The sequence below is a fragment of the Urocampus carinirostris genome, chromosome 3 (genome assembly GCF_059441175.1).
Source record: "Urocampus carinirostris isolate Australia breed hairy pipefish chromosome 3, RoL_Ucar_1.0, whole genome shotgun sequence".
NCBI lineage: Eukaryota > Metazoa > Chordata > Actinopteri > Syngnathiformes > Syngnathidae > Urocampus > Urocampus carinirostris.
In genome coordinates this window covers 34,398,600-34,413,148 of record NC_142351.1, presented here as the reverse complement: position 1 = coordinate 34,413,148, position 14,549 = coordinate 34,398,600, and the positions used below count along the sequence as shown (strand labels likewise).

The following is a 14,549-nucleotide window of genomic DNA, read 5'->3' as shown; positions in this document are numbered from 1 at the left end:
TATTAAATGACAGGCTGTGTAGTAATCTGCTCTTAAATCAGTAGCTGCTAAATCATTAATGAGGAGTAAACAAATGGAATGAACTGCATTCGAAAAGGCTCATTTTTAGAGTGAGATTTAATTTTTTTTCATAAACTCTTTTCCTATCAATCAAATAAATAAATAGTAAATCCGCACAAACGAAACAGATTCCAAAAGACTTTGATAGGATATACGAAAAGATGGGGAAACATACACTTTAAAATATACAAATAACTTTCAGTATTGGCAAAATACAGATTATGAAATTACACTTTTTTAAGTATCCATTGCACTTTTACAGTCAATCGTTCTGGATAAAACATCTGAAATGCTCTAATAATGCGCTATTAGGCATTCAATTTATAACTTCTGTAGCTCACAAAATGATTGCTAGCATGGCGCTACGTGGAGGTCAAGAAATATGGTCGAACGATATTGCCTAGGCTTATTTTAACTGCCCTTATCTCAACATAAATAATCCATCTATAAAAGTCAATCATCTACATGCTGGTAATAAGTGGTTCTCAGCAGCCATAAAATGTTTTTCTGTCCATTATTTTTCTGCAGCAACGGTAGAATGACCTCACTGACTGATTTTTTTTTAAACATTAAAAATGAAAAAAAAAACAATAACAGTAATAAAATAAAGGCTAATGATATTTGTCTTCGTTTACAAGTTATGTGATTTTCTTTGCATTGTTTTATTTGCTAGCTCTATAATAGTCAGTCGTTTGTGAAGTCCAGGTTCCCGGCATCGTACGTCTTGGAAGTTGTTTGACTCATTTGAGTCTTGAAGGTCTGGAATACATTTGCACGTGCCCTCGGCAGCCCTCACATGCGTGCATATATGTGCATTGAAAGTCCCGGCCGGTAAGACGTTGAGACTCGGTGACTCTCTTCAAGGCTCATGCTTGAGATAGAGCACACCAAGAGTTCTGAGGGGCCATTGATGTAGGAGTAAAGGCGTAATCCTCATATTTGATGTCCATATGTGCCGATGACACTGTAGTGTTTAACTGGCTGGCTGTCTGCAAAGGAAATATATCTAACGGTTAGAACTCTCACCATTATAGGACAGTTTGTTTTAACTTCCAACTAAGGCCATTACTCTGATTTGGGACATGATTGCAAACTTTGATATTTTGGGATGAACCAAAAGGAAAATTCAGGACCGAAACAAAAACTGGAAATGTGAAACGCTTGACTGGGAACGGAACACGAAACACCGAATTAAACACTTATATTGCAATTCCTTACTAAAAAAAGTAAAAAAGGATAAATAACTTACCAGATGCGATTTTTTAAATACAATTTTAGGATTTTCATTGACTAAATCATAAATAAAACGACAAAAAAGTGCTTACAAAAATCCTGTCAGACAAAGTGACAATGGATTAAAACTGTGGAGAGACCTCAAATGTAAATAACGCAGTCAAGTTCAAAGTACATTGAGTAAAGTGTATGGTTATATTGAAAATTAAATTGATAGTTGCTGCTGTCCTGCGGATTCTTGCTCACACCCTTTTTCAGTAAATATTTTTGGGACATTTTATAAGTGTATTTGGACAGGAGAGGAAATAGTCACAAGAAAACAAAAGGAAGGAACTGATTATGCAGCAAATGATTCACACTCGCATATTCGCCAAGGTATAATACAGAGGTCCCTCGGTTTTCACAGTTAATTGGGACCAGAACCACCCGTGAAAAGTGGAAATCTGCAAAGTGGTGTCAGGTTAAACCTACCTCGAGATGACGTTATTGCCGACTATAACAAAATAGCTATTACAGATATACAAATAAAAATACAACACACTATTGAACTTGAATGTTTTTTGTCATTATAGAATAGGAAAATAGAATTGGAGGGCTTCTTTCAGTGTAAGAAAGCAATTTAGAGAGCGGCTGGCTTGTTGCATGCTAGCGTTGGGTGAACTTGAATTGAGCCATATCTCCCCTATCAATAAAATAAAACCGCCCCCAATGTAGTGGTTACCCACAGTTGTTGCTCCAGATCATCCGTTCCATTGCTTACGGACTTGTCCTTTGCAAGTTACAAGGTCCGCAGCGGTGGCTTAGGGGAGTTGTTAACTTAGCCGCAGCATTAAGCCGCACCAGCTGCACGAGCCCCATTCTCCCAGTTTCTTTAGGAGCCTCATAATAATCCAAGGAGAACACACTGGTGCTCATCATTTTGCTATGCTCATGTGACTTTCCTCAGAGTCCGATTTAATTGATGAATTTCTTTTCAAGGTAACGGTCGCTAAGCTTTTCAGTGTGTTTTGGTGGACAAATTGACTTGTGCACAACCCCCTCCCCCCTCCCCTTGTTTGACTGACAGTTACACATGCAGACACTCACAAACCCCCCATCTATTACCATTCTCAACACAAATTTCTATCACCACTTCTGCCCAAACATTATTTACAACTGTTGCATTTTAACAGGATGTTTTAAATAATGTACATACACACGATAGTCAGCAACAAAAAAGTAAAATAACTGATGTTTATTGAAAAAAAAAATGTATATTTTAAAAAAAGAAATCTAGAATGATGTCAAAAGGTGTAAAGTTTGACATAAAAAAGACGAGAGAGACAAAAGTTGGAAAGTAAGAAACCAGCAAGCAAAGAAATTGAGTACATTGTAATTTCGTTAGACTAACAGGAATAATATTGCTTTTATCCAGATTTCTAATGATGTGTCTGATTAAGCAGTTTTAAATATTACAACTACTTTACGCTGCTCACTGAATTTCAGACTGCAGAATTGTGTAGTGTAATAATAGAATCACCATATAAAGAAGTAAAAGCAAACACACTTTATGTGGGTGGGAAAAGAGATTACCTGAGAAGAAGATGTGACCGTCTGCCCAGCGTAAGGCGAAGATGTCATGCTGGGTTCGCTTTTGATGGTGGAGGCGTGTTCAGACACCAGAAGTGAAGATGGCGAGCTATTGTCAGAGGTGATGCGTGCACCTGAAGGATAACATCTTTTACATTTGACTCTTCCTTGTGATACGTGAGAACAGAATTACATTTTAAATTATTTTGAATTAATTGTCTCATTGAATTTTAAAATAACTATTGTACATCAAGAGTTTTCTGCTTCAATTGTAACGCATACAATGTACCCGTTTCTACTACTTTGATTTTATTTTTATTACAGCATATTTAGGTGATTTCTCTTTAATTTTTACGAACACGTCACATGTTAAATTTGGATGGGCTTTTCTCTGGGCAAAAGTCAGATTATTTCAAATGCCTCCAAAGTCAGTTCTATTCTTTTGTGAACCAGAAATTAATTCATTTTCCAAACCACTTGTCCTCACTAGGGTCACAAGGGCACTGGAGCCAATCCACTGACTTTGGGAAGTGAGCAGGGGACCCCCTGGACTGGAAGCCAACTAACCGCAGGGCTCATGTAGTCAGATAAACAATCACTTCACACACACATTCCTTCTCATGGACAATTAAGAGTCACCAATCAACCTGCTATGCATGTTTTTTGGGTTTTTTTTGGAGGAAACCGGGGTGCCAAGAGAAAACCCACACAGTCATGGGGCGAACATGTAAACTCAGCTCAGGGAGGCTGGTAGCTGGAATTGAAGCCAGACCCTGTAAACGTTGTGGCAGACATGCTAGCGAGTCACACACCATGCAACCCCGAAGCCGCGATTTTATTTCAAAATATTTACATGCTGTTGCTTTCACTTTTACCCCACCTTTGGGTAATCTGTTCTTGGGCATCTTGGGTTTGCGCTTCCTAGTCTGTATACTCTCTTTCTTCATTGCCAGAGGTCTGGGCACCTGTAAGGAGGAGAAAAGTAGTTATTAGTTGACTCACTCTTCCAACAGAGGCCACAGTGTCATGACAACCCGCATAAGCTCCACTCCCACATTGCAGCTCTGATAACGACCATGGTGCCCTTGGAGAGGCATGATGCTCTACAAATATCAGCCACTGCGCATGGCAGAGCCAATTTAGAGGCAAAGAGGTCGGATTAATTTGGGTGACAACAGTATGGTTTGGAACTGCAAACGCTTATTTCTAAAGCATGTAGACAATATGCAACTGAGTTGTGTCACAATACTGCATAAATCCACAAATAAATTGAAAGAAGTATGAGAATCAGCACTGGGCTGGCATCAAACAGAAATGAATGTCCTTTAGTCCTCTCTTGCAGAGTGAAGAATGATGTGTTTGAATTAAGAGGAGGACCAGTTGTCTTTGATTCAACCTCTGAGGGTTTCCAATACTTACATTTTTTTCAAGTCATATTGATAGTCATGCCTCCATCTTCCAAACAGCTTGTTGTCATATAGATCACAAAACTGATGAATCGATTCCAATGTCAGTCTGGATACGTTTCGAGATATACCCTGGACCAATCAATGTCCGAGGACACACTTTATAAACACGATCTAATTGATAGTTTAGAACCTTCAGGGAAAATAACGTGCACATTTTAGAACGGGACATAATCTGCAAAGAAAGGCTTATGAGGAATTTCAAATATCACAAAGACAAGAAAGAATATCGTGATACTGCTGTGTTTTTCAGGCTATAGCTCGTCCTTGAGTATGAATTGAATAAGTAGAAAAATGTATGTGTAAGTAGAAATCATAATTTTGTTCATAATTCAATGAGACACAGAAAAATGTGAAACACTGCTCCATGGCATGAGGCCTCATTCCAGAATTTTTCAACTACTTTTACAGACTCCAATGAAATCAATGCTAGTTTTGGCGTAGGCTTATTTTCAGCATACTCTTCTTCCAGAGTCTCACGAGGAAGGACGCTTCTTAAATTTGCTCCGGATGTTTTTTCTTCGTTCACTCCCTTCATCACTTTTGGATTTTTTTGCTGCTACTTATTTTTTGCACACTTACATTTCAACTAAAACTGAAAATGACCAAAAAAAGGACAGCAGACAAGATTAACTCAATAAAGTCAGCTTTAAAAGAAGGATTTGAAAATAACCCAAAACAATTTAATATAATGAACTACAAAATAGAGAAAATGCTGAATGAGCTGTGGATGTACAGAAAGAAAAGACAGAAATCAATAAAGATTTCATAGGGATAAAGAACAAGGCGGGGAAAATAAAGAAAGAATAAAACCAATTCAAAGTGTGCTTTAATGAAGGAGTGAGTGGAAAACATTTTTGGACAGCAGCCAAAAGAATGAAAGAACTGAACATCAACTTTAACCCAAAACCAGTCTGAGGTCCATGGTATGCAACATACCCCGTGCAGTTTCATGTAAAGGCCGCAAGCGTTACACACTGGCTCGCCCTCGGCGTTGCGCCTCCACAGCGTCGTGGTGCTCGTGTGACAGTTGGAACAGCACAAGTCAGCTCGGCGAGATGTAGTCTGCTGTATGTAAAAAAAAAAAAAAAAGTACCAAATTGAAATATATTTCCGTCGTTCAGACTCAAAAAAGCGCTTCTCACAAAATCTGTTTTAAGTCAAATTGTTCCCTTAAAAAGAATCACAGGATGTCAGCACGGTAACCGGAAGTTACGACAGTGATGAATTATTGCTGCACGGCAAAAACAACGAATGACTCATTAGTCGGACAGACCTTCAGGAAAACCGTAAATAGTGATTATTTTGCATACAAAAGCAATCATCTAATATGCACAACCAAGAGCCGTTACTTTGGCACTGAGATTTTACAAAAACCTGAACAAGAGCAAAGTCATCACAGAATAAATACAAGCAGGTTGGTAAGTAAGGTGGATGCAAGTGCAGCTGCTAATTGAAAGACAGTCTTTAAACTTTGCTTACAATGAACCCTCGTTTATTGCTTGATATACATTCCAAAAGATATCCGTGAAGTAGAAACCTTTTTTTCTTTACAATTGTTACATAAATAAACACTAGTATACCCAGAAACCAAACAATATATTTTTAGTCTCAAGTATTTGTTTAACAAATAAAGGTTCTGCATACAATACCTTTTTGCATTTATGTATGATTTTCTTTACAATTAAATACTCTTTTGGAGACAGTGGAGCCAATCAGAAGGAAAAACAAAATGCAGCATAAAAATCTGTGAAGCAGCGATAGCATGAAAGGTTATCCACGTTACAGCAATCGATTACTGTATTCCTCAAAGCCACAACTTGAAGTTTGACTAAAATCTAAAGATTTAAATGAGGGCACAATGTGAACGTCTGCTCCAACCACCTACAGTAAATATATTTGGAATGTTGTAAGATGCCTGTAAATGATTTTATTTTGCCTGACATGCAACTAATCTCACAGCTAGTGGATGGAAAATACGTAAAATGCTGTAAATTTGATGCACAAACCGGACAGCGAGAGGCAAAGAAAGTGACATTTGAGTAAAATACATCAAAAACGGTTATTGCAACCTTCAGACGGAATTAAATTTAAGATAATTGTTCATATCAATGCATTAACATACACCTAAAGAGCCTATCAGCAATAACATTTAGAGGTTTGAAAACGTGGTCCTTTTGAGTTCAAAAAAATGTGCCCCACATAATTTTTATGCAATGGCTACATAAAACTATGCTCAAGAAGGCAAATATTACTGTGAAAAAAGTTAATATTTCTCATCAGAAATGTACAACTGATAATTACAATTGAGACAGTGAATGTATGCTCAGTGCTGTTTCATCTAAGAGCACGAGACAAGCTTATTGCAGTGCACACGAGGCCGAATCAAAAATGTAACACCTGGCGGGACAGTTTACGATATAGAGGGCACATTTTTAACTGCAGTTTACAATCTAGGTGTTCACACACACAGGGTCTGTGTTTTAGCTGTAAATTGTTAAGAATCCTTATGTGGAAGTTCATTAAATTATCCATTTTCACTGTTGAGACTATGATCAAAAGACACAAACTGTAAAACATCAACAAGGCACCCAGAGCAATTTCATTTGGTAAGCGGTAGGGATGGGAGGAGCTATGCACAGACTGCAAGCACTCCCTTATGTCCATTGTCGAGCACTGTCTGCGCAGAGGGTAAATACGTTGGTATCCTTGTTTTTAGAATTTTGTGACATTTTTACAGAAGGACAATGCCCGCACCTTAAGATCATTACTTACAGGGTTGGGTAGGGTTACTTTAACTGGATTACTTTCAATTACTTTTGGATTACTCCAATACCAAATATGCTAATAAAAGACAAAAGAAACTAAATATGAATAAAATTACTAAATTTTGTCTGGTAGCCCGCCAGTTGCACACATAGACAGACAATTCACTCACTTATTCACACCTAGGGAGAATTAGGAACGGACAATTAACCTGACATGCATGTTTTTGGTATGTGGGAGGAAACCGGAGTATCCAGAGGATACCCACGCAAGCACGGGGAGAACATGCAAACCCCGCACAGGAAGGCTGGCAGCTGGATTTGATTCCATGACCTCAGAACTGGGCAGCGGACACACCAGCCACTCAGCTGCCATGCTGCCGCAATGAATGTAATTTAGATGATAAAATAAAAATTTTCATTCAACTTATAATAAAATTGGTTGGTTGGTTGGATCTCTTAACCACTAGGGTCGTAGGGGCACCACTTCCTGTGGTTCGTCTTGGGCGACTACAGTCTGGTGGCGCCCATCGCTCTTCAGGCCAACATATTTCATCCCGGTCTCAAATCAAGGACATTTTGCGTGATATGCGAATGTGCTAACCACTGCACTACGAAAACATAATCCAAATGATTTAGCATGAACAATAATTAAAAGCCTTCAGCATTTTGTTTTATTTTTCCTTACTTGAATTGTATTTGTATTGAAGTTTCATATTCCTCCTTAAAAGATCTGGAAGTGACAAAAATAAAACGTCTTGCTCTGCACATATCTATCATACATCATTAAAACAGTTTTAAACGTTTTTATCCTTTTGCACATTTTTACCTTTTTAATTGGTTTTACACTATTGTATAACAATAAAGGCCATTCATTTTCATGTAGGTTGGGTATTGTTGTCCGTAACCTTATTTTGTCTTAAAAAAGCAGATTAATGCCTCAACCATTCTTAAAGTCTTACCAGTCGTTTCTGAGGTTTGATGAGCGGTCGGTTGATGCCGTTCATCTTGTGGTAAAGTCCGCAGGCGTTGCACAGGTAATGCCCCGTGCCGTCCCTGCGCCACAAGGGCGTAGAGATGGAGCCGCAATTGACGCATTCTCGGCCCTCGCAGGACATGTCATCCACCAGATCTAAGCACACAGTTTGAACAATTGTAAAAGTGCACTATAGAAGTTTTATAATAATAAATATTTTAAAAAAGAAAAAAAGAGAAGAGTGGGAACATTGTCCCAGTAATCCACATTGGACACGGTGTATATTCGCTCGTAGTTTGTATAGTGAACAGAGCCGTTGTGCCCTATTTCAAGTGTTTATCTTGAGTTATATATTTCCATAGCAAAAAAAAGGTTTTGGAGCTGAAGAGTTCCCACAAAACTCTTGTTTTTTTTTCTTTGTTTTTTTTTCCAATTTTGACCAAAATATCAGTTTCCTTAAATTTTTCAGGCATGCGTGGATTAATGAAACATGGAAATTCAGTAATTGATTTAAAGCCAGCAGGATGTTAACCCTTTGCTGGTATTGAGGTTGTGAGTAGAATAGCTTTACATCCCTGCAGCTATGTGATGCAGAGACATTAAAACCTATGTTGGGAGACGCACTAATGGAAGAGAAGGGGTTCTGGGGGTGTTTGTCAGAAAAGATCCAGGGTTTTTTTATTCATCAGAGATCTGACACGCAACTGACTCGTTGCTTGAACAAGCAAAATTCCCAATTACTTATGCAGGGGAGTGATGTCAAGTAAGTTCCTAACTGAGACCCATGATATAAATTACCAAAACTAGCTTTTTCCACTTGTGTTAATGCATGAAAATGTTAATTATTATGTTCCAAAAAACAGGAATTTAATCACTAATGTGTCAGACACTAATCATACATAAACTTGATTTTTGCATGCTCGAGATACACATTGGAAGAGTTTTAGTTTGTTATCGACTACTTTCCATTTTGTCAGATTTCAATACAGTTTTAAAGGTATATGTCCGTTTTCTGTTGGACACAGTTAGTGTTAGTAATTGGTGTTGCACCCCTCACCAAATTATGAAAAAAATCACTTGAAAGGCTAGTCACAAAGGAATATTCATGAAAAAAAAAAAAAAAAAAAAACGAATTTAGTGCCGTCAGTTTAACAAGAGATTTGCTTAGATGCACTCAAACATTGAGTGTTGTTGAAGTAGCCTTTGTGATTTTGGAAGGTGATAAATGCAGCTAATGTCTCGGGACAATGGGCTCTTGTGTCAGTGTGTATTGAGCTCTAAAATCAAAACACTGCACTGTTGCTCTGGGATTAGATTAACATTTTAATTGATTGTTTTGACTTGGCCTTTTGAACGTGTATTGTCCCACTTACATTTAGGGTGAAATTTAAGACGACTGGGTGAAATATTCCGCTCACTGTGGCCATCCCCTCTTACACATTACGAGAATCAATTTTAGAAGAACCGATAAGTGTTATTTTTAATACAAGTAACATTCAAGTTGAACATTAGAAAATGATTGTTAATGGTCAAAAATAAAATATTTGACAGAAATTTGAATGATAAAAACAGTTGAATCTCTACACAAATTTTGATACATTGACATGAATGTTTTATTTAATAAAACGTATTGTTGTTAGTGTTTTTTTATTGACATTTTATTTCCCCATCATTGTTCATCAAATACGAGGTTACAACAAATCCAAAATCAACAATTTTTGACAAAACAGAAAGGAAAAGGGCTGATGTTTGGGAAAAAAAAAAAAAAAAAAAAAACTTTTCTTGGTCCTGTCCCCTTGACAGTCCAAACACTTTTCTCCCTAACCAAATCATGCAACAGTAACATGATTATTATAACAAGATAATTTATATGCAATATAAATCACATCATCATTCAGAGGAAAGGAAATAATCACAAAAAAATGTATATTAAATCAAATAACAAATGTATAACTATAGGGTTTTTCATCACACCATTTGATTCAGACTAAAAAGAAAATCAATAAATAGATATATGTATGTTTTTTACAATAAAAACAAAATTGATTTATCATTATTTCCATTTAAACTTCGTCTCCCCTCCCTTATCTCTCTCTCCTCATTTTTGATTACGTATTAAGTTTGTCTCCGATTTGTAACGACCAGAAAAAACACAAGAAAATGAATAAATAAAATAAAACGAGTCAATCTGCATCCAAAAACGTGTGATAGTTTTTTATGTATTAAGGAATATGGTTATCATATTTTTTATTAACAGACGTAAAAAATATTCTATTATTTTAAAACTGTAATCACAATAGCAAAATGTTTATTTCAAGTGAAATGTGTACATTTTTGCCATGTGATTCAAATCTACATGTATTAAAGAATATACATTAACAACAAAAAATGGTTGAGGTTTTTAAATTTTGCAATTGATGAAAATACGACTCAAAAGCTATATAAATCGGGATTTTTAAATGTGCACTTTCTTGTAGCTGAATCTCAGCAAAAAAAAAAAAGCTGAATCGGTGTAACTTACGAGACATACCCAGACTGGAGCGCCGCGTCGCCATGCCTCCTTGACGGCCTTGCAGGCTCATCACGCCGCTCTCGAAAGGCCCCGGCGTCCACGAGGAGGTAGCAATCTCCGGGCTCATGTAAGCGTACGGGCCGGCGTAAGCGCCCCCAACAGAGCGCACCAGTGTCCCGCCTAGCTGGTCCGCCCGACCGCCGTTTCCAAGCATATGCAGCGGGCTTTGGTAGCTAGCGTCCCGGCCCGTGTTGGTGCTCAGCGGCGGGCTGTGCGAGTAGGGAAAGCCGTGCGAAGGGTGAGGGCTGCTGGGTGCGAAGGTCGAGGTGTCTGCGGTACTCTGAGGCCATCCGTGATGGGGATGATGGTGGTGATGGGCCCCGAGGCCGTGGGACTGGTGAGGTGGCTCGCAGGTCTGCAGGTAAGGGAGGGTGGGCAGCATGCCCGGAACTCTGCTGGTTGGGACGTAGACGGGCGAATTGGCCGAAGGATGCATGAAATTCCCACTGTCGTGCGTGTAAGGGGACTGGTTGGACGCCAAGGCCAGACTTTGATACATTTTCCTCTCCTTTCACGTCTTCAAATAAACATAAATTAATCAGGGCTTGGTATTGGTCCTTGCGTGAGACTGCAGTCCTGCAATCTCTCCCCAGGATTCTTTGGAGCGAAATATCACAAAAACTGCAAGACATCGCCAGAAATAAAGGATAATTAAATTACCAATTTAATTCAAGTAAAAAACATATTAGAACAGACGTGTGAAACTTATTTAGCTCGAGGGCCACGTGGTAGAAAAAAAATCGTTCTAACGGGCCTGGACGAGTAAATTATTGGCATAAAAAGTGTGAATTTTTCTTGAAGGCTGGGGGTCTTTTTGAATGCTCACAATTACATTTTAATTAAGGGATGTAAATTTTGATTATGAAACGATTATTAGAGGGTTTTTTTTCCACTCACTTTTTTTGTCTTGCACTAAAATGTAATCTCTTGTAGTATTTAGCAACCATGCGTGTGTTGAAAAAAGCTAAACAACAATTGAATTGATTTCAAAATAGCATGAAATAGCCAATTTAAATAATTGTTTCATAGATTCAAGGGCATTTCTGCTATTTATTTTTTTATCTTTTAAGGAAAATGTTTGCTTGAATATGGAAACTTCGCTGTTAGATTTCATGTCTCGTAGCAAAGTCGTCTTTAAACTTTTGCAAAGACGCCCAGGTGAGATTTTTAAATATTATTTGGTATTTTTCCTATTGCCTTATACAACGACTTATTTTTAAGTAGAATAATATCAGCACTGTTTCCTCAAGCTTCTCTTGTTGATTAATGATAGTCAGCAAATACGGCTACAGTGGGTGCTTTGCGATTGGTGCCTGGCTTTGGCGACACATTTTAAAACAAAAAGTTATTGACTTGACTTTCTCTTGTGCTTCTCTCAGCAACGGCCACATAGAATGATGTGATGACCACATTTCAAACCCGGGTGCCATAAATATTTTAGATAATTATACTAAAGAAGAGTATAATATGAAGAGTTTATTTGGATATTATGTGACGCTGCCTCTCAACTGGTGGGTTGGGGCCCGAAAGTGGGTTGCAGACTAGTTTTCAGTGGGTTGTTGGTCCTTTTGCTTGGCAACATAATGCCAAGAAAGGAAAATCACTGCGGGTCATTTAAACTCTTTAAAAATACATAGCAAGAATTCCCTGCAAATGCAAGTTAACACCCATCGTTTCACACAACAAATAAACACAGAAAATGATTATTGACACATATTGAGAATAGCCAAACGCAGTGATGAGATATTGATTTTGTTATCTTGAAGACAAAGCCATTGAAGTAAAGCTGTTCATTTAGATTTTATTCAAAGTACAACTAATTGCAGGTTAAAGGGAATATTGTTACTTGAAGTTTTTTTTAATACTGTGAATATCTCATCTCATCAGCTGCACCGCTTATCCTCAGCAGGGTCGCGGGGGTGCTGGAGCCCATCCCAGCAATCATCGGGCAGGGGACACCCTGAACTGGTTGCCAGCCAATCGCAGGGCACACAGGGACAGACAACTCGCTCGCTCATTCATTCACACCTAGGGACAATTTGGACCAGCCAATCCATCTGAAATGCATGTCTTTGGAATATATTTTATTATATTTTTTAAACTGCACAATCCTTTCCATTCAATAATATTGGGAAGTGGAATATTTTTCTGTATTTGGGTTCAGTCTTGTAAATCGGGTGTGATGGTGGCACCTGAAATCACACCAGTTGAAAACCCCTGTTACAGGAGTCACTAGCAATACTACTATATGTTTGATGCATGATTTCTTTGTTTTACAATTTTCTTTTGAGGGTTAGGGTTCTTCCTTCTTGTTCCGATTTTCAATTATATTTTCCCTGCAAGGAAAAACATGAAAAGGGGGTAGGTTTATTAAAGCTTCAGCATCAGCCTACTCGTTTTGGCCGCATGTTTATGCATTATTTAATTGAATTTGTACAGCTGTTTTGGTTTTGTGCAAATAGTTTATCGTTTCCTTTTAGATAATTAGTAATTGTTGTTGTTTTAGGTGTGAATTGCTTTAAAAAGTCACAAACAAAATCGCTTTGAATTGAAATGAATCATCAAAACGCAACTCGCGTGCTTATTCTTGACGCCCAAATAAAAATACCCCCCGCCCCCCCCCCAAAAAAAAACAGTTCTGAAATGAAATGCGTACTGCGTTTTGTTCAATTCCGAGACACGTTTTAAAAGAGTATGCATTTTTAAAGTACTTTTATAAACAACTTTTAATTCTGAAGGGAGTGGAGGGGCTGTAACCCTCATGACATTCCTTGTGTGAGCTTGATTAGCCTGTGTATGCTAATTAAAACTCATTTATCCCGAAGTCATTAAACTCCTCACAAAAAAAAACACAAAATTTAAATCACGCACAAACACTTAGCAGAGAAGATAACGCGCGGAAGGATACACGAGGAACACGATTTAGTTCTAAGGCTTCTCTGCCGTGCAGTGTATTATCTTACCAGATAAGGACAACCAGGTGATAAAAACGGGAAACAAATGAGTCGAGTCCCGTACGCGTCCAAATATCACCTAAACAAGAACACCTCGCAGGCAGCAAACTTTGTGAAAGAAAGAAAAGTGAATGGAAGCATGCGGATGTCTCAACGCAGCTAATAGTCCCTGCGTAGTATGTCCCGTTTGATGAATTGTTTTTGGTGGTGCCCTTGTGGCCCCTAGTCCAGTGGCGTTAGGGACCTTCGCTGATATCTGCTGATAGGAGTGTGTTTGGAAGTGCTCTCCCACTGGAAATTTTGTATGCGTTGGAGTACACGTGACGCAGTGTGGAGGTAGGTCCAAGAAAAGGAGATGGAGGAGGGCCATTGTTGCCTACTTCCAAACGTAGGCCGCTGGGAATTTCCACCTGCATGAAGGATTTCTCTTTAGGATTTTCTTTTTGTGATGGGAATTTCGGCTCTTTTTAGAGAACCGGGTCTTACAACTCGGCTCCTAATCGGCTCTTTAAAATGACCGTGCTGCCTTCTTCCTTATATTATGTAATATTATGCACGGAATGACTTAAAGATGGGGGAAGCAAAGTAAGACAAGATAAAGGGACAAAAAGGGAAAAGAAGACAAACTTTTAGAAGGGGAAAACAGAATAAAGAGAAAAAAGCAAGAAAGAAAAGAACAAACCTAGGAAACAAAAAAGAAAAGAAAAAAGAAAAAGAAGCAAAACATAGGAAAAAAAAAAGGGAAAGAAAAGAAAGACAAAAAGATGAAAGCAGGAAACAATTAAAAAGTGAGGACAAATGAAAGAAATGAAGAAAAAGTAAAAAGATAAGAAAGAGGGTAAAACAAAGAAAAATGCTGGGTTAGAACAAGTGAAAAGCTTAGTGAAAATTGTAAAAAAAGAAAAAGAAAAAAAGAAAGGTTAATAAAAGAAAAGCAGAAAAAAAAGAAAAAGC

At 38.0% G+C, this 14,549-nt stretch overlaps 1 protein-coding gene across 4 annotated transcripts; it reads right to left on the bottom strand.

Annotated features, from left to right (window-relative positions):
• Positions 1-839: 839 nt before the first annotated feature.
• Positions 840-14,034, bottom strand: gata5 (GATA binding protein 5). Of its 4 annotated transcripts, none has more exons than XM_088329966.1 (7): positions 13,605-14,034; positions 10,591-11,262; positions 8,056-8,225; positions 5,268-5,393; positions 3,743-3,827; positions 2,866-2,996; positions 840-1,049 (listed from the first exon to the last, which is right to left on the bottom strand). In XM_088329966.1, the coding sequence occupies exons 2-7, from the start codon at positions 11,138-11,140 to the stop codon at positions 927-929; spliced, it is 1,185 nt and encodes a 394-aa protein (XP_088186092.1). In that variant the 5' UTR covers positions 11,141-11,262; positions 13,605-14,034; the 3' UTR covers positions 840-926. The 4 variants fall into 4 exon arrangements, with proteins under 4 accessions (XP_088186092.1, XP_088186090.1, XP_088186094.1 ...); XM_088329964.1 differs by having other exon boundaries at positions 5,268-5,396; positions 13,605-14,019; XM_088329968.1 differs by having other exon boundaries at positions 10,600-11,262; positions 13,605-13,937.
• Between the last annotated feature and the right edge of the window lie 515 nt (positions 14,035-14,549).